Source organism: Hakea prostrata, chromosome 7 (assembly GCF_041222555.1).
Source record: "Hakea prostrata isolate BN-2017 chromosome 7, UWA_Hpros_2, whole genome shotgun sequence".
In the NCBI taxonomy this organism is placed as follows: domain Eukaryota; kingdom Viridiplantae; phylum Streptophyta; class Magnoliopsida; order Proteales; family Proteaceae; genus Hakea; species Hakea prostrata.
Genome location: NC_142606.1, coordinates 72,082,973 through 72,103,257, shown reverse-complemented (window position 1 = coordinate 72,103,257; position 20,285 = coordinate 72,082,973). Strand labels below are relative to the sequence as shown.

At 41.1% G+C, this 20,285-nt stretch overlaps 1 protein-coding gene across 1 annotated transcript; it reads right to left on the bottom strand.

Annotated features, from left to right (window-relative positions):
• Positions 1 to 16: 16 nt before the first annotated feature.
• LOC149011989 (nuclear receptor coactivator) lies at positions 17 to 19,860 on the bottom strand. The gene is made up of 12 exons (XM_089163461.1): positions 19,286 to 19,860; positions 18,882 to 18,966; positions 18,703 to 18,767; positions 18,520 to 18,600; positions 5,775 to 5,855; positions 5,290 to 5,451; positions 5,103 to 5,201; positions 3,638 to 4,995; positions 2,903 to 3,129; positions 2,684 to 2,823; positions 2,195 to 2,233; positions 17 to 2,101 (listed from the first exon to the last, which is right to left on the bottom strand). Exons 1-12 carry the CDS (start codon positions 19,439 to 19,441, stop codon positions 665 to 667), a joined length of 3,930 nt encoding a protein of 1,309 aa, XP_089019587.1. The 5' UTR covers positions 19,442 to 19,860; the 3' UTR covers positions 17 to 664.
• Between the last annotated feature and the right edge of the window lie 425 nt (positions 19,861 to 20,285).

Below are 20,285 nucleotides of genomic sequence, written 5' to 3'. Positions count from 1 at the left end.
ATTTGAAAATCTTTTAATATGGAACTTGTCTCTTGGATTTGGTGAATCTCTATTTTAGTCAATCTAATGTAGAATGGCAAGCCGATCCAGCATTAGGGCTCCTCCACCCTTTTTCTTTTTTCAATTTTAAACATTTGCTCCCGTTAGCCAATACACACGTATGGCCCAGGCAGCATTCTCTTGCCCATAAAATTATGAACCAATTCAATGAAAAATGTAGATGTAAATATACAGGTTTCAAGATTACAAAAAGACGATTACCGGAAGCAAGAAAACAAAAGACCAGAAGAAGACAGCGAAGATGGTCGTGCAGCACTGAAGCCAAACACGAGGACAGCACACCCAAAAAGGGGGCAGAGCGGTAATGTCTAGGTACAGGAGTGAAGAACGTTGGATAAATTGGTCTACTAATCAAGTATTATGTGGGTTAAGCTCCCACACATTGTGTGGTTTATTGACCAATTCAGTAAGCATTAATGCTCCGGGATCTTTACATTGGATCAGAACAGTGAAGAACATTGATGAAACTCTATCAACACTACGGCAGAGGGTTACTGAATTGCTGCCTCTTATTTCTGCTCGACCATTGGAAGTACCTGATGCAGAGACCACCAAGAGTAATACGGTCCAGCCCACAAGACTTCACCCTAATCATTTGAACCTTCTATACGTTACCGACAGAATTGCTCTTATTCACACCTTGCAGTTCCATAGGGGAGCTTGTAATGCTACCAACTGAACCAAGAGTCTGAGAACTCAACTGTGGGCTTGCCGGAGCAGCCCCTGCATTGCCAGCACTCATTGGCTGCAGTGCCACTGAGTGCGGGCTCATTGGAGTTTGCTGGTTCATTTGTTGTGAGCTTATCTGTGGTTGTGGCGATTGATTCATCTGTTGAATTGCCATTGCTACTGGAGAACCTACCTGTGGTGGTGAAACAACTGCTTGAAGTGGGGAACTAATTTGTTGTTGTAATTGGTGTTGAAGTTGCTGCTGTTGCAACTGCAATTGTTGTTGCTGCTGCTGCTGTTGCTGCTGGTAAAAATTCATCCCGGGAATCATCTTTGGTGGCCCCATTGATGCCATTGGATTACGCTGCAAAGAGGTCATACTTGCTCTATTCAGTGTCTGGCCCATCACTGAAAACCCAGTAGATCCAGGATGCATTTGCCCGGTTCCAGAAATCCCAGTAATGCCTGACTGAGGGCTTCCTGCCAACATGCCTGCTCTCCTAAGGTTTGCTGCCATGGCAACAGCTTGTGCCTGAGATAGCTTACCAGAACGGACTTGCTGTTGTATAGCATTGCTGATATTGGAAATTGGATTTTGCCCCATGTTGCCCATGCCAGACATGGCACCCATTGGAGATGAAATAGCAGAACCACCCATTCCCCTAACACCACCCATGCTCATGACATTGGCTAGGCCTCCAAGGTTGCTCATGTTATTCCCCATGTTCCCCATTCCTATAGCTGACCCCAGTCCCATTATTTTTCTCTGCATCTGTTGCTGCGGCTGCTGTTGCTGTTGCTGTAGCTGCTGCTGTGACTGCTGCTGTTGTTGGAGCTGCTGCTGCTGTGACTGCTGCTGTAACACCTGAAGTGAGAAAGGGGAAGACTTGTTAACCATTTGGCTTGGCATCTGCATGTTTGAATTTTGCCCAATTGCATTGAGGTGCGAGTGTGAATTTGTTGAAAGCATCAATCCTGGTCTCTGGAATTGGGCATGCTGTTGTTGCATGAGGGGGTGCTGATTTTGCTGCTGTTGAAGCGGTTGTTGTGGATCCAACTGCTGTGGTCTAGCAGGCACTGCAACCCCTGGCAAAAATCCCTGAGAGAACGGTAAGGCATGAGTGTTTCCAGGTGGAAGCATCCGTGTACTGGTTACTACATTCTGAGAAGAATTCAAAGTGCCAGTCGCATTATTAGATGGTGTGCCAACTGCATTGGATGGCTGACCAGAAACTTGTTCTGCATATTGCTGCATCTCAGCAGCAGCACCTTCGGGATTTCCACTAGCAGTAGATTGACCATTGGGAGAAATTATATGAGTTGGTTTTGGTCTGACTTGATCCTCAGCAACTTGATAACCATCATGAATCATCTATGTAAGAGAGCATTAAAGTTAGCTATAATAAGACAATTGCAATTACTCGGAAAATTATCTGAATTCCAAACTTGCATTGAGAAAGCTTACCAGTGAAAAAAATTGTGAAGCAAGCAAATCTGCATAATGCTGATAACGAATCCATGAGAGATAATATCAGTCAAGTGTTGAAACCACAGGATCAATAAAGTAGTGGAAAAAACAGAGGGACTAAATACAGAGAAAAGATCCTTCTGTAATATGGGGAAAATGAGATCCCCTTTGCCATGCTCCCCAGGCCATGTAATAATGTAATGAGCTCCTCCCATTAGCTGATCACTCATATGCAACACTATAGTTGACATAAGATGTACCAGCCAATGTGCTCATTCTTTCCTGACTGCTGGTGAATCCTTAGCAGCTCAAAATGTCACCATCCACAGATTATGTGTCATTAGTTGGTTGGATTTTAGTTCACATGTTGAAGTTTTCAATAAGATGAAAAACCACACAACAAACCACAAATATGGGAAAGCATGCAAGTAATACAGTACTGAGCAAACTGACATAATATTTCCAACCTGAGTGATAGGAACTCACAGTATTTGGCAAGGTAGGCAGATAATCCTCAGCAGCCAGATGATCAACATCATCTATATCTCCGTAACACATTGCTACTGTACCACCATTAGACTTCTCGGACATGATTAATCGCATACGTGCCTTGGGAACAACATTTCCTGTATGGAAAAAAGCAAAACCATCAGGCACTAAAGGTGAAGTAGATGGAAAATGAAGCTGGCACTTCAAAACACAAACCTTGGAATTTACGCTCTGCCTGCAAGAAAGTCAGGAAACGTGTTTTGCACAAATTCATGTTCCCACCTACAAATGACTTCGATAATGATCTCTCCCATGCTGCATCCTTGGGATCCTCATTATTTACATTTGAGAGAGCTAATGAAAGCTCCTGAACTGAATGCACCATTGGTTTCTTTACTGCCGGGTAGTCATCTACCTTATTCTTTTTGCAGCTGAGTTGAAACCTGGAACAACAAGCCAATGCTTAAGATGAAATAAGTGGTGTCGCAAAAGGTTCTAGCTTTTCAAAGGAAAAAAAAATGAGGCAAGTTTGAAAGAATGGAACAAAGAACACCTAGGTGGTCCATATGGAACGCATGAATCATGATAACTGCAAGGTGGTTGGTACGTGCCAAGACATCTCCGAGGACAACCCCCCCCCCCCCCACAAAAAAAAAAAAAACCCAGTCGCATATACCAAAAAAACAAAGTAGAAGTTGGAAGACCACTCTGATCATTTGACTTTGCACATAGTGTTTTTGCCAAGACCCAAAGAAAAGATAGAAGTACCACCACCAAAGGGATGAATTGGCATTTTCCACCCTCAACCCCACAAACCCCAGCCTCCAAACCTTCCCCAACCCCCAACAAAAAAAATAAAATAGTAATAATAATAAAAATTCCATTTCCATTAGAAAGGATAACTGTACCAATATAAAGTGTACGAAGAAGACTAATGTAGGTGCATGATACCTCAAGGTCAAAGCTTCGATCTTTGAGAACCTCTCAATAATTTGAAGTAGAGGGGTTCCAACTGAAGGGCTTTTCTCATTCAATTGAACGTTAACATTACTCACACTAGCAGGAGAAGCAACCCCGCTCATGGCTGGTGTTTTGGGAAGTGAATTTGACCTTCGCTTCACAGGTGCTTGATGTTGCTGTTGCATGGGATCATTTGGGCTTGAAGTAGCAGAGGGAGCTCCCCCCACTGTGACACCTGAAATGGTGGTCATTTTCTCCTTCGTTAGAGAACCAAGAGTAGCAGCTGTGGCAACTACACCAAATTGGGGTCCTAAGGAACCGCTTGAAAATTCCCCAGACCTAGAGGATGCCGGAGATTGAGAAAGAGGTCCTCCGGAAGCCCTAGGACTTTGTGCTGTTTTCCTTTTCTGAAGTTGATCTTCCTTTCTAGGATCTTTCTCAATAGGCTGATTATGCCACTGACCCTGAGGGAAGGGGGACCTAATAAAGGGATGTTGTGGAAGCCTTTGTTGAAGTCGCAACGGCTGTGACTCCAGTTGGCTAGCCTCTGTTTCCACCATGTAGGGATCATTTTTATTCCTATCAAGCTCTGGCTTTGGCAATTTATCCGTCTCAATCCGCTCTTCTTTGACACCCAATCTCATTCCAGGTTGCTCCAAATAGAATGGTGATACCATGGCTTCGTTATTTGGAATTCCATCAAGCACTGGAGCAGGATACTTTTGAGGCCCACTACTGGCATACGGTATACCTCGTGCCTCTGACTGTTGGTGCAATAACGTGCTCTTCCAGTGTGTATCTGTTCCGTGGACACCATCAAACTGTTGACCCAATTGCTGCTGCTGAATGCCTTCAGGAACAGCTGGTGTTTGCCTAGCTCTCTTATTGACATTGGATAAGGGCATCTGTTGGGTATTCTCATTTTGCCGCTTTCCATGATAAGATGAAATACTTGAGTTCATAGAATCAGAGTATGAAATCAAGTCCTGTCCAGTAGATGATGCACCTGATGAAGTCATAATTGTCCCTGCCCCACAATCTTGCATGGTTCTAGGGTACCCAATCCCCCCTTGATATTTAGGTAAAGCAGAAGCCTCAGTTCCAAAGCTTTTATGTCTGAAGCCTAATACATTGTTTGCAACCATATTTTGGCCAGTAGCTTGGCCATTAATTTGCTGTGAGTTTCCTTCAACTGTTGCCAGTTCAGAGTCTCCAGACCTAAAATTTGAGCTTTCAGGTACTCTATCAATGCAGACTTTCTTCCCATGAGTTTGATTATTTGATAAAACAGTCACATCAGGCATCTGCCTCAATCTCCTCTTCCGTGCACCAGATAGACCCAAATTGAGCTACAGATGAAGTTAGACAATAGTCACTGATCAATGAAAAAGTTCGCAATAGTAGAGACAAATTTCAATCCTACTAAGCTCATATAGGCAAGAATTAGAGTCCATACGGTAGTTGGAACTGGGTTGGTACAAAGTCTATCTAACATCGGAGTAGGATGTAAACAAAGTTGCGGTTGCAAAGCTTTCAATATCCGAGACTCTACCTCCTACAAAATGAAAACATTCATACATGACTTTGTTCCTGAGGAATGAAATAATTCCAGGATGAGTGATAATAGAAGTAGAAATAAGGACCATCAGATCGCTATATGTCCAAGAATCATCTGAGATCAGCGGAATATCCTTCACGACATTCTCCAAAGACATCCTCAGGCGTACTTTATTAACAACAGGTGATCTATCAACAGAAGAAACATTACTTCCAGGCTCAGATACGCAGCTCCGATGGTCCCGTACCTGCCAAAACACCAAATTAGAATATCATGAAATGATAACTACCGAAGTTGCAATAATTTGGACTGCAGAAACCTTTTGGACAGTCAAAAAAAAACAAAAAACAATGAAAGTTCATGTATAATGGTTTCATTAATTAGTCAGGTTATTGATTGCCTGAAGATCATCTGCTATGATCCACCAGAATGGACAACTGTTTAGAACGCCTTCAAGTCGACTACACACCCCAAGTTTCCATTCTTTTATGTACACGATATAACTGTATACACATCAAACAAAAAAATAAAAAAATAGATAAGAAGCTAAAACTCATATTCCTGTCTCACCTCACAAACAAGTGTCCCATCAAAATATTTGCTTGGTATGTCATCCAGAATATCCCCAGGCAACTGGCCCGACTCAATTGCCTACAAGTCATAGACACATCAAAGTAAACCACAGTATGATAATCAAAACATAGAAATGGAAAGACAGTGAAGGCACACATGTTGAAGCCTTTAGTCCAGAAAGTAAGATGGTATTTAACAATCTTTCAACATTAACATTAGTGCATTGAAATATCAAGATGATGCCATGGCATCCAAACTCCTCGACCTTGAGTCCGTGGGGAACCTAGATGCATTAGTACATTGAAATATCAAGATGATGCCATGGCATCCAAACTCCTTGAGGACCTTGGCCTTGGGTCCCTAGAGAACCTAGGTGTTTTTGTTGTGAGAGATGGGACTCCTCTCGATCTGGGGAACTCCTAATTGGATTAGGACTTCCTTTTAATCATTTTCAAGTCTTTTTTAGTTTCTAAAATATCCTAAATTGGAATCTTATTGAGTCTTGCACTCCTCAGCCTTCTCTGAGTTAGTTCTTACTTGTATCTTGTAAACCTATAAATTTCCCATCGGAGCAATGAATAAATTGACATGCTCAGAGCAGTTATCCCTCTATTCTATAACATGGCATCAGAGGAAAGGCTCCAATTTAGATCTCTATTGCTAAAGGTATGGTGCTGAATTGCTAGTAGTCAGATTCTCCTCAAACCCTAGATCACACGCTATCTTCTCAAAACCCAATCGCAGGCAGTCCTCTGAATTGGCTCCTTGTTGCTGCCTGGTCTTCTTCAACTCACTTGAAGACTGAAAGCCACTTCTGCCATTCGATTACCAAGTAAATCATTATAGTTTTTTTGGAGATTTAAACCCAGCCGCAGCCTTGTCTTACCTAATCTTCGGAATTACCAAAGGGAAATCAATGGATCAATATCAATGCTCTATTACTTCTGTTTCCATGGTCTAAAATTAAATACACCTAAACCAGTTCCAGCCCTGGAGCTTTCTTGCCATACACGGAAATTTTTTGATTTGAAAAATCTCATCTTTTCTCTAGTTTACTAAATGAGCATTCTTCAAGCACTTTTGTTTCGAACGATTACACTTTTCACCAAGGCACCAATGTCCGAACTTATATACGTAGAATTTCGATGTTCGAAGTAAAAGAAGCTTTAAGGAGGATGAAACTCGGCAAGACACAAGGTCCTGATGAAATCCCAATTGAGGTATGGAAGAGCTTAGGAACCCATGGACTAGTTTGGTTGACTAAGTTGTTTAATAAGATTATGAGCACAGGGAAAATGCCAGATGATTGGAGGAGAAGTGTTGTGGTTCCAATTTACAAATATAAAGGAGATATTCAAAATTGTAACAACTATAGAGGCATTAAATTGATGAGCCATACGATGAAATTATGGGAGAGAATAATTGAAACCCGTTTGAGACACTTAACTACAGTTATGGAGAACCAATTTGGGTTTATGCTGGGAAGATCTACAACGGAGGCTATTTACTTAATTAGGAGAATTATGGAAAGGTATAGAGAATGTAGGAAAGACCTTCATATGGTATTTATTGACCTAAAAAAAACTTATGATAGAGTCCCTAGAGCGTTAATTTGGCAAGTACTAGAAAAAAGAAGTGTTGCAAGTAAATATGTAAATATAGTTAAGGATATGTATGATGGTTCGGTGACTAGTGTTAGAACAGTGGGGGGACAAAGTAATGAATTCCCGATAACAGTTGGGTTACATCAAGGATCAACTTTAAGCCCATATCTATTTGCACTGTTACTGGATGAATTAACCAAAGACATTCAAGATGAGGTCCCCCGGTGTATGCTTTTTGCGGATGATATTGTGTTGATTGATGAAACCCAAGTGGGGATTAATATCAAATTAGAATCATGGAGAGTAGCTTTGGAATCAAAAGGCTTTAAACTTAGTAGATCGAAGACAGAATATCTAGTTTGTAACTTTAGTCATGATCGGGCAGATGATGAGGTGGTGATACTTGACGATAAAGAGATTCCTCAGAGTGATTGTTTTAGGTACTTAGGTTCAATCATAAGTAAAAGAGGTGATTTAGAGGATGAGGTTTCCCAAAGAATTAAAATAGGGTGGATGAAGTGGAGAGGTGCGTTCGGGGTCTTATGTGATCGGCGCATTCCATTAAAGCTTAAAGGAAAATTTTATAGGACCGTTGTTCGACCAGCTATGATGTACGGTGCAGAGTGTTGCGCTGTTAAAAAGAATCATATAGATAAACTCAGTGTAGCAGAAATGAGGATGCTAAGATGGATGAGTGGCAAAACTAGGATGGATAAGATAAGAAATGATAATATTAGAGTTGGTCTGGGAGTTGCTCCCATAAGTGATAAGCTTAGAGAAAGTCGTTTGAGGTGGCACGGCCACGTTCAACGGAGACCTATAAATGCTCCTGTTCGGAGAAGTGATATAATCCATATTGAAGGAACTAGAAGAGCTAGGGGTAGACCTAAGATAACCTTAGGAGAAGTGGTGAGAAAGGATATGTATAGCTTAGGCCTTGTATCTAGCATGGCCTCGAACAGAACTGATTGGAGGGCAAGAATCCATGTAGCCGACCCCATTTAGTTGGGACAAGGCTTATTGTTGTTGTTGTTGTACTGTAGCAGTGTGATGTAGGACATTCCTATGAAGTAGAGTGTTCTACAAGGAAACAGGATCCAGGCTAACTAGGATACCAGATGGGGTTAGGGGAGGGGTTTGCACAACACATACTTAGACCCACAATAGAAGAAACACTATGGAATATAAATTCAGCAATGAAAAATATAATAACATGCATAAATAAAATTCAAAGGCTTATGGAAGAACAAATCAGATTTACCTTTAAATTTTTATTTTTTTTGGGTTCGGGGGTGGGGGTGTAAAATCAGATTTACTCAATCATTACATATAGCTAGACAAGGGGGGAATAGGGCATTGCATTCAAAACGGCTAAAATAAATTACAGCAACAATTTAGATGCAATGATATTCCATTCAATAAGAAATAACATAAATAGACAATGTTCAATACCAATACCAAACCTACAGTAGCATCTATCCAAGCAACAAGCAGGAATTAATTATGTAATAATGGTACAGCAGTCTCAAAACAATAATCAAACAAACAGAAAAGGGGAAGGGGAGAAAGTGAAGAGAAACAGCAAGCAGAAGCAGCAGAAAACAGTACTGCCGCAAGGATGTGGATGGGGAAAGGATAGAAGAAGAAAGAAAAGGAGAAGCAAAGAAGAGACAGATGGGGCTATCGACTGGTAGAAGAAACGAGGAAATAAAGGACAGCAGGACTGTCGCAAGGTAAGCAGGATAGAAGAAGAAAGAAGCAGAGAAAAAACATATAATAATAATTAATATCGGCAGAAACAGGGACTGCCATAAGGATAGGAGAAGGAGACGACAGGCAAGTAGAATCCAAACTGAAGAGATGAAGTAGTGGAGGAAATTTTCAGTCTACCAGGAAACCAAGTAGAGGACTATCGGCAGAAAATAAAGTTCTGCCGTGAGGATCTGGGAGAAGATTAGAAGAAGAGAAGAAAGAAAGCAGAATAAAGGAGGAGAATCAGGCAAGGAGATTTGCCCGCACTGGATAGAGAGAAGAATGCAGGAATTTTCAGATGCAAAGAGATCAAGAGAAGGGAGAAGAGAGCTTACCAGTGAAAGAGAGGGGAGAGTTCAGCCAGAAATTCCAAGACTGAATCTGCAATCTTTCTTTCCAAAATTTTGAATCCCCTTTGGTGCTTTAGATGCTAGTAAATAAAGAGAATTCCAATCCTAAAATGACCTTAATGAAATAAAGGAAAATTTCCAATACTCCCGTTAAAATAAAATAAAATAAAACCCAAAACATGAACTAATGTAAACCCCCCCCCCAAAAAAAAAAAGTGTGGACCATGGTCCTAAGGGCCAAGGTGACCCTCTACTAGTAGATCTCCTCATATGACTTGCCGAACCAAACCGAAAGATTCCGAGGTTCACCTCTATCTTTGGTAATAGTGAACGTTGGGTGGACGTGTGACGTCCTCATGTGACAGTGTTTTGCCTCCTTTGCAATCTGTTTTTAGGGCTGTATCCAACAACAGTTCAGGACCGTGACTGTATTTTTCTCTTTATTTAAGCAATCTCTTTTTATGGCAGTATTCTGGACAAGTTAAGTAAACAATTAAGGTTTATTAACAGTGTAATTTTTTTCTCTTTTTTGCCCTAGTTTATTACCCTAAACTAGTAATCTGCCCTAGTTGTTACCCATATACTTCTAGGTCTGGAACCCTAAAATTGTGAAGAAGATGACTACATCAGGATCAACTACAACAGCTGAAAATCATGATAAGAAAGACTAGCAACCCCTTGGTTCTCCACTTACAAACCTAGATGGTTCGAAGTAATTAATGTGGTCGAGATCTGCCTATATTACTATCACTAATCAAGTACTTCTAGGACACACAGCAGGTATTACCACAACAACAAAAACCCTGGATTAGCTCAAGATCATGGCTTGCACATGATTCTCTGATAGCATTCCTAATTAGATTTACAAAACTAAAATTACATCAAACTTTCCTGAAATCAAACAGGAGGAGATGACACTCTCTCAGCACCACAACACCCTTAGCGCATAATGCACATTATGACAAAAGATTCACCATTGCAATACATTTTAGCCAAATAATGTTGATAACATTGCAGCCCTTCCTTGCTGAAGCCAAAAAATCCCTTTCCTCCCTACTCTCCTTTGAGGAGAGTTTTCTCCGTCAGAAAGCTAGAATTAAGTGGCTTGAGCTCGGAGACTCCAATTCCGCCTATTTCCAATGATCCCTCAAAGCTCGGAATAATTTCAATTCCATCCCCTCCCTTATTACTAATAATGGTACCTGCATTTCTGACCCTACTCGCATCAAGGCGAAGATCGTCTCCTTCTTCTCCAATCTCCTCTATCCTCCTTGTCTTCCTGGCCGCACCCCCCCCTCCCCTCCAACCTCATTAATAAATTCATTGACCCTTCCATCATCTCCTCTCTTTGTGTGATCCCCTCCTCGGATGAGATCCTTCTTGCCATCCGATCCCAAAAGCCTAACAAGGCATCGGGTCCTGATGGTTTCAGTATGGGTTTCTTCCTTGCCTCTTGGGACTTTATTGAGAATGATCTTGTTCATGCCATCTGTAGCTTCTTCTTCAACCTTTCTCAGCTCTCTTCTATCAACCAAACTTTCCTCTACCTCATCCCCAAGAAGTATGGAGCCTTTGCTCTCTCTGACTTCAGTCCCATCTCCCTCTGTAACCTCCTCTACAAATTCATCGCTAAGGTCCTAGCGAATAGGCTCAAAATGGCTTTACCTTCTCTTGTGAGTTCGAATCAATTGGCTTTTATTTCGAGCTGGAGCATTGTTGACAACATTCTCCTTTGTGCGAAAATTGTCCGCGGTTTTGATAGATCCGCTCACTCCCCGGCTGTGCTCCTGAAGGTCGATCTCCATAAAGCCTTTGACTCTATCCTTTGGGATTTCATTAGCGATGTCCTCTCCTCTATGGGCTTCCCTCTCCCTTCATCCACTGGATTGAGATACGTCTTGTCTCCCCGCTTCTCCATCATCGCTAACAGCTCCCCGGCGGGTTTTTTCCCTTCCTGGATTGGCATTCACCAAGGATGCCCTCTCTCCCCCTACCCCATCCTCCAATCCAAAACGAATCATCTCCTAATCTCCCTCATCCCCAAGTGCAAGTCCCTAAATCTCACTCATCTTGCTTTTGCTGATGATCTCATGATCTTCTCTATAGCGGATCACCTATCCATATCTTCCATCCTTTCAGCTTTCTCACAATTTGAGTCTCTCTAGTCTTCGAGTAAACCTTGACAAATCTACCATCTTTCTCTTTGGAGTCTCTAATCAACTTCACAGCTCCCTCCTCCAGCTCTCGGGCTTTAAGCCTGGTTTCTTTCCTATGGTCTATCTTGGTCTTCCGCTCATTCCTGGAAAGCTTACCCGCCACCACTGCCTCCGAATACTAGATCATATTCATAAGAAGCTCCAGCTTTAGAAGGGCAAGCTTCTGTCTTTTGCAGGCAGAGTGGTTCTCATTCGTTCTGTGTTTCAATCTTCCTATCTCTATTGGGGCGGAATATTTTCCATTCCCAAATTGACCATCCATGTTATGGAATCCTTGTTTTGTGTCTTCCTCTGGAATGGACAGGAAAACTCTTGCTTCATCCACCCGGTCAATTGGTCTTCCATCTGCCGTCCTACTTCTGAAGGAGGCCTGGGTATTCGTTAGATCTTAGATGTTAACTTAGCTTGCCTTCTCAAACTCATCTGGAAAATTTCCTCGAAGCATGATTCCATCTGTGTTAAGTGGGTCTACTCTTACCTTCTCCGTTAGGAATTCTTTTGGACTGCTCCTATGCCCTCCAACCCTTCTTGGTTTGGAGGAAAATCCTCTTATTGCGCCCCACTCCATCCCTGTTATTTCTACCTCCATCTCCACCGGCTCTTCCACCTCCTTATGGCTTGACCCGTGGCATCCAATGGGCATTCTCTACCTCTTCAATCCCCGCACTGTCTATGATACCCATATCCCCAAAGCCACCCCCTTATCCTCTTTCATCTCTAATGGCACTTGGACCCGTGTTCCCCTCCCAATTCTCACACAGATTGGGAATCTCCCCCACCCCCTTCTCTTGCTCCTCTGATGTCCGTGACCTTACTATTTGGCTTCCATCCCCCACCAAAACCTTCTCCACATCATCAGCTTGGAACCTCCTTAGACCCCTCAACCCTAAGCCCCCTTTGGTTTGGTTCAAAGGCTTCATCCCCGACACTCCCTTACCCTTTGGAGAGCCCTTCACTTTGCTCTCCCCACCCAATCCTTCCTTATTGGTCAACACATCCCCACAAACCCCAACTGCACCCTCTGCTAGAATGGTTTAGAAGACCTTAAGCACCTTTTTCTTTTCTTGCTCTTTCTCCAGATCCATCTGGGGAAAAGCCTTGACATCCATTTGGCCCCGTTCAAGGCATCTTTTGGGTTTACTCAGGATTGGTCTTGGATTTTGAGAAACTTTTCAGGCATGTCCATTTGCGATCGGATTGGTAAGCTAGTGTTTTGTACTTCCATTCATCACCTATGGTGGGAGCACAATCTTAGAAGATGGACCTCCAAATCCCGCTCCATAGACAGGATTTGGAATGCCATCTATTTTTATGTTTCCTCTAAATTGCAGCTATTCCCCATCCCCCAGTTGATGATACCCCAAGGAACAGGCTCATTGTTGTCTCCTTGGGGCTTAGTTCTTCTTTTCGGCCTTCTGCTTATAGGCCATGTTCTTTTCTTTTTTTAATACATTTATTTATTCATCCAAAAAAAAACATTGCAACCCACTGCAAACACCTTGATAATGATTTCCTAGCTAGACTTAATCTAGAACCTCATCCTATTTGGCTACAGATTCTCAGCCATGATCCCTTCCACACTTTGGAGGAATATAAGCCTTTGTTCACACCAAAGATTGACACCATGTTGCAATGCTTCCATCCTCTACACCAAACAGGTCATCCCTCCAAACCTAGACCGGAAATAGTACATAAACACCAAAGGAAATCCTCAAGTGTGAACAATGGGGTAAACCCTGGCATACAAAACAAAATATTGGAAGCTGGATGAGAAACCTGCAGAATTTGAAGCAAAAAGAAAGGCTAGTCGTGGAAAGAATAAGAGAAAGACTCGGGCCAGCCAAACTGAAGCTGACTTTGCATCTTCTACTGACACGCTCTCCAATCTCTCCAATAAGAAACCCCAAGCTCTTCGTCAGTTAATACAAGCTGCCCCCACTACCACGAGATCCACTACTACATCTACCACTGCCTGTCCTAAGGTTGCAGCAAGAATGGGCAAGGCCGGGCTTCACAAAGCCCAATCCTAGCCCTTCATACTCTTAGCTAAGCCCATTCCTGCCTTAATCCTAATTTAGGGCCTAAAATTCTTGCCCTGTCCTTGTCATTGTCCCTTACTGGCCTTATCCCAATCCCTGATTGGTTATATTCTTATTCTTGCCCATGGCCCTATCCTTGTCCCTAAACCCATCTGCATCCTTGACCTTGGTCAACAGTTGGACAATGAAACTTCCAAAAATCGAAAATGTTATTAAATTCTGTACTTGCTCGACAATGTGGCTCCTCCACTGCAGCAACTTCTTCACTAACACCACAGAGTTCATTCAGTCTCCTAAGATATTCACCTTCTCCATCAAAGACTTGGTCATCCTCCTATTAACCCTATTTTCTCCTTTTCCAGATTTAGTTAAGCATTGGAATAAAGATGAATTTTTTTTTTGGGTGAAACATGTAATTTTGTTAAACAAATTCGTACTTGTTCCCCATCGTATAAGAAAAGAGATCCTCCCTTTGATTTAATTCATTCTGATACATGGAGTCCTACTGGTAGTAATTCTATTTCTAGTCACCGGTAGTTTGTAACCTTCATTCGCTATCACACTCATTCACTTGGGTATATCTAATACCCCACAAGATGAAGTCTTCCAGTGCTTCCAAGTATTCAACAAGATGATACAAACACCATTCGACATCAAGATAAAAGTTGATGGAAACCCAATTTTGGGGATAGGGTTTCTACAATGGATTCCCTAAAATTAAGGGTCAGCCCATAATCTTCAAGCAATAAATTATAAAGAATAAGGGATGCCTATGGGTATCTCTTAGGAGTGATATAGATTGATAGGAAAGTTGTGGGAAACTCTTAGGGAAGTATGGGTTGTTCTGATCTAGATGGAAATTGGAGAGAAAAATTAGGCAACAAAATTGGGATCCTCAAGGTTGTTAGGGTTTTAACAAAATCTATATGGACTGGTTTGAGATTCCCAAAATTACCATAGAGCTGAGAGGAGGGGTTTTATGAGGAAAGGTTTGGTTAAAAAATTGGTGGATTCTTAAAATGGAAAAAAGATAAAGGAGATTTTAGGATTTTGGATTTGGTTTATCAAAATATAAGGGCTGGTACGGGAAGGATTAGGGTTTAAACATATCCTTGTGGGATGATCTAGAGATGTTCCAAAATCAGTATGGTTGTATCAAAGAAAAATAGGATGTGTTAAGGATTCCTAGGAAGTCTACAGTTGGGTGTGGGAGGATTTAGGGATGATGAAAAAGGGATGGATAAAGAGAAGGGAAGTTACTTGGTAAGTTCTTGGGCAATCTTTCTTGATCTTTTTTTCTTTCTTCTCTTCTTTCTTTTCTTTCTTCCCTTTTCTTTCTTTTCTTTCTGGTTTTTAGATCTGCTGCAAGACTCAGAAAGGGAAAGAAAGGGGGCCAAGGGAGAAAAGAAGGGGGAGGGGGTGCCAAACGGGTTAAGGGAGATGGGGGTTCTGACGCAGGGGTAGGGAAGGGCTATAGGGAAGATCGCAGGGGGTAGAAGGGGTTTCTTACTGAATAGCAAGGTAGGGGATACTCTGTAATGGATGATTGCTTGCTGATTTGCTGAAGAATGGTTGCTGCAAACTGAATCCAGACCCTCGGAATATGCTGTGGCCCTCCAAAGACAACCGCAACCTGTTTCCCACAAACAATATTCAACTTTTATTCAATTCAGACAAAAATCTACAACCACAGATTGGCTTATTTATACCCTTACATCAAAAGAAAAAACTTTACTCTTAACTGGGAGACTATCTTGCCTCAATAAGACTTTGAGATCAACTTAATTAGGGTTTCCATTATAACTTAGCATACCCTGTTTAAAACTAAATAATAACCACACAAACTAAAGGAACTCTTCTTGAAATAAAAGACTAACTTATGTATAGGAGTCCTACTTTATAGAAAGACTCCTACGGGGCTTATTGCTATAGATTTGATGATTCCTGTATGACCCAGTCAGCAAGAATTAAAAATTGGGGACAATCAGACGGTAAAATGGATCATGATTGGGAATTGTTAGATTGTCTTTCTCCTAAAAGAAGCGAAACATAATCAACTTGAATTCGGGACAACTATTCGAAGTCTTAGCGAAACACTGGGTTTGTTATCTCATGTCTGCTTTTTGTGGGGGGAAAAAAGACCAATTGAAGTGGAGGATTTCTTCAAACAACAAGGAGCTGAGTGAAAACTCAACTAACAAATCAACTAAGACTTTTAGATAAGATTAGACTCTGAAAATTAAATTCCAGCAAATAATTAGGGCTGAAATTGACCAAATTACCCCTTTTAGGATTCAGCCAGCCCTAAATGCAACCATCTTATTGGGACCTTGGGGGCCAAGCCAGGGTTTCGGCCAATGCAGGTCACCTTGGTTCACATCAAAAGCACTTCACACTAATAATGGCAGAGAAAGACTATATGGATACACACTTTTCAAGAATGCTTGGAAAATCATTATACACCCCTTTAGAATATCTATTTTGCTACCCATACTCAGAATGGCATGGCAATACTTGTTAGAAGTTGCTCGTGCTCTGATGCTTGCAAATAATGTTCCATCCAATATTAGAGTGATGTTATTCTCGTTGTTGCCTATCCGATCAACCATATGCCTTCTCGCATTCTTGATTTCCAATGCACTATAGCTGTACTTCTTGGAAAGAACCCTTTTTTGTACCTCCAAGGGTGTACCATTGTGTTTGTTATGTCCGCAATCATCAATGTCCTAGCAAGCTAAACTCACAAAGCATTAGAGGTATCTTTGTGAGCTATTCTCCTTCAATAGGGCTACTGCTGCTATAATCCTCCATCGCATAAATACTTTGTTTCCATGAATGTTGTCTCTTATGAAGCTTCATCCTATTATACCTCCACACCTCTTTAGGGGGAGAATATTTTTAGTGAAGATGCGGTAACCAATCTGGAGTCTTCCTAATAATTGAAGATGAGATGGAACAGCAACCAGAGCAGCCTACATGACATACACAACAGTTACCATCCTAACAACCATCAATAGATCAACCTGACATAGATAGTGAGGGAGAGCCATAGGCTACTAGTAGAGGTACCTGACAAATGTCATGCGTTCGCAAACATTGACAAAAACCACTACTAGTGTTCCCTTACCATTACAAGAATCCTCTCTAGAACCACAGCCTAGATCTCCACCTGCTTCCACGGTTCAAGGTCTCACGAGATCTCGGCAAGATCTCAATCTCGTGAGACCTCGAGAGAAGACTTGAAAAGAGATCTAATGAATGCTAAATCTCGGCCGAGATCTCAAGTCGAGATCTTGGTTCAACCACCTCTTTAATGCTAAATCTTGTGTCAAGAGGAGATAACTCGATTGTCTCACTTCTCTTGACTTAACACTACCCACTTTGCTGTTTTTCATCCTTCAACTAGAATTCCCAGTGGAAAAGTGCTCAGATCTCCCCTTAGGCTGCATCAACGCTTCATTTAGCTCGTTTAAAACAACTAATCAACAAGGATCCAGTGATTTGAAGCCAAAATCCCTCAAGCAAGGAGAATGTTCTTAAATTTCATTTTTTCCCCCAAAAAAACATGTTCTACATTAGGCGTTTGAACATGGATTATATATATGTTGCACATCTTTGTCCGACCTACACTTTCATGGAGACAAAATTATTTTTCAGTTATTTTTTGAAATTTTAAATTTAAAAAAATAGTTGGTAAGAAATTAAAATTAAAATATCATAAAAATTACTTGTGCTAGTAATATATGTTGGACTCCATTGGAAAGGTTACAACCTCATGGAATCAAAAAAAGATCTCCACGAATGTTCTCTATTTGCATAGCTCAAGCCTTGTATTTAGTATGGCCTCCAATAGAACTGATTGAAAGGCAATGATTTGTGTCAGACCCATTTAGTTGGGACAACGCTTATTGTTGTTGTTACATGCCATCACAACCCATAAAAATCATTAAAAAGCTTCAACATCGAGAAACCTGCAACTGCAGTATTTTTTTATTTTTTATTTGTTTCCCCTTTTCTTTTTCTTTTTTTTGGGGGGGGAGGGAGATTCACTTAGTTTCAGCCCTCCCTTTGAGGAACACACTCTCTATAAGCCCCATCATTTGATCCAAATTGCAGCCAATATGATTACTACCTTGGATCAACTGCTTAATTGACTCCTAAATTTTAGGAGTTTGCCATTGGAGCCCAAATTCATATCAGTCCTATAGTAGCCCACGCAGCCCTCATCTTAGAGCCACTGCACCATTGGAACCCTAGATAAGCCTTTTAAGCCCTACTCCTAAGTCCCTAATTTGGTTCTGTTCCTAGTTTCGTAGCAGCATAGGCCCTTGTTTGAAGCCCTCATTCAAGGTTACATCAGTATGTTATCAAAGCTATGGCTGAACCAACTAATAGGGAGTTGGCTGAGATGATTACCAAACTAGCTGCAGCGGCACAACAGTTCAAGGCTAAAACTTCACCAATATTTCATACAACTTCAGTTTTTATCCTTAAGATCACACACAAGCTGAACCCTAGATATCCTAAAACAGCTTTTCCAGACCCTATTCGGAAGTCCCTTGTTTGGTCCTGCTTTCCCATTTTCCTGGCAACATGGCTCCTGTTTGAAGCCCTCATTCAAGGCTACATTAACTGCCTGTGGTAGATAACCATGAGCCCTTATTGACTCATCAGAGTTTTCCTATCGTCCCAAGCTTGATTACTCGTTAAGTGTTGGTCTATGCTTTGTCGCATCAACAATACATATCAACTAAATTTCAGGGAAAAAATCCATAACTTACAGAGAAGAGAGACTCAGATGTCCTGTCATATGGATGCAACAACTTGGTAGTATCTTGCAGTGAAGCTGGAATCATTGTCCCCTTCAAAAATTCAGAAAACACTCAGATCATTAAGCTTAATTCATTGATTAAAATAACTTGTTTCTCTATCTCAACATAAAATTAAACATCATGCCAGCATACTTCCGAGGGTTTTGCAATAGAGTATCCATCTCGATAGAGGTTCAATGTGAAGGATACTTCTTCACCTGCGACAAAAGGGAATATTTGATTAATACCATACAAGACCTTCCTATATGTCCGTTAAAGCTGATCCTATCACTTTTGGGTGGCAAGGGCAGCTGAGGCAGCTGAGGAGGAACCTGGTGAACTTAGACCTCCTCTGGAACTCATGGATGAACCAGATACACAGACATCTTCCTCGGTCGCTTCAATGGTGGTTTCAACCTAGAAGGAAAATGGTGTCAGAGAGGAAAATGAATAAGTTTTAAACCCAAGATAGGCTGTTCCACTTCAAAAAATTATATAGTAAAAGCAAAGGTGGGTTGCTTGGGATTTTGCATCACAGGAGAGCCAAATTTCCCAACAAATTGAAGAATATGATTTCAAGCTTTAATACTCCACACCATGAAGCAGCTAAAAGAAGAATTACGATTACTTCCCGGAGCTCCAACCCGTGATAAACCGTCAGGAAAAATATTATAAAAGCAACACATAAAAAGTAAACTTGACAGTAAGTTAAGAACAGCACAGCTGCTCTTATTACCTCTGTCCTTCGATTGGTAATCGAATTCGAATCATTACAGACGAAAGCCCGGGAATTTTCCTTCGAATTATCACCTCCGTCATCAGGAAGAATCTCGGGAAGAGGTTTTGGTCGAAACCGCGTACCAGTCTTTGCTACTTTGAAAGAGATCCCCATCTCTGGAAACCCTGTTGACAACTTCCAGTAGAGGTATAAAAATAGAAACCCTAAGGAGATAGCATTAACCCATCAGGAACTTTGCAAACTCGAACTCTGTCGTAACCATGGAAGAAATTGAAGATAGAAATATAACTGAATCTCTAACCCCGTCTACAGTCATTACATAGTAAGCTATAAACTTCGTTCTTCTCGTTGCGTCGAAATGGAAAATTTAAAAGGGAAAATAAACCAGGCGCTCATAAGAATTTTTGGGAGAACCAGGACAATTAACTGCCACGCATTAAGAAGAAGAAATTCTCAAATTTTGTTTTCTTTTCCTCGAATCTGGTAGAAATAGAAAACTACAGTAAACAACATATAGATGTTTTGGAGGAAATTGTCATTGTTCGATACGGTGAAGCGGTAACGGCCATAGTTTCTTACTTTCTTGGACTTTGACTTTTTTGCGGTAGCCCGATAGACGTATCGGGACAGCCGACATAATTGATCCAATGGTAAAAATATTTTATCTGAATATTTTTTTGGGTAAGATTTTATCTGAATTCTATATCTAATTCGTCTTATTCCTTAAATTTACAGATGAGGCCCTTTCTCTTTTTCTCTTGCCTAGTTTCTCTTTGAAGGATTTAGGTTTGGTTTTTTTTTTTTTTTTGGTTTAAGAAGGATTAGGTTTGACTTCTCATAACTTAGCTCTTTTATTCTTTCGCTAGAGACTGGATATTTCTACACTAATAACATTTTCGTATGGTTTATCTTTGTTTATTAGTACATGTTCTTCCTGTTTTAGTTTTGAATGAATTAGATGTTCCTTTTCTTTTACTTTAGTGAATATGTGGAAAAA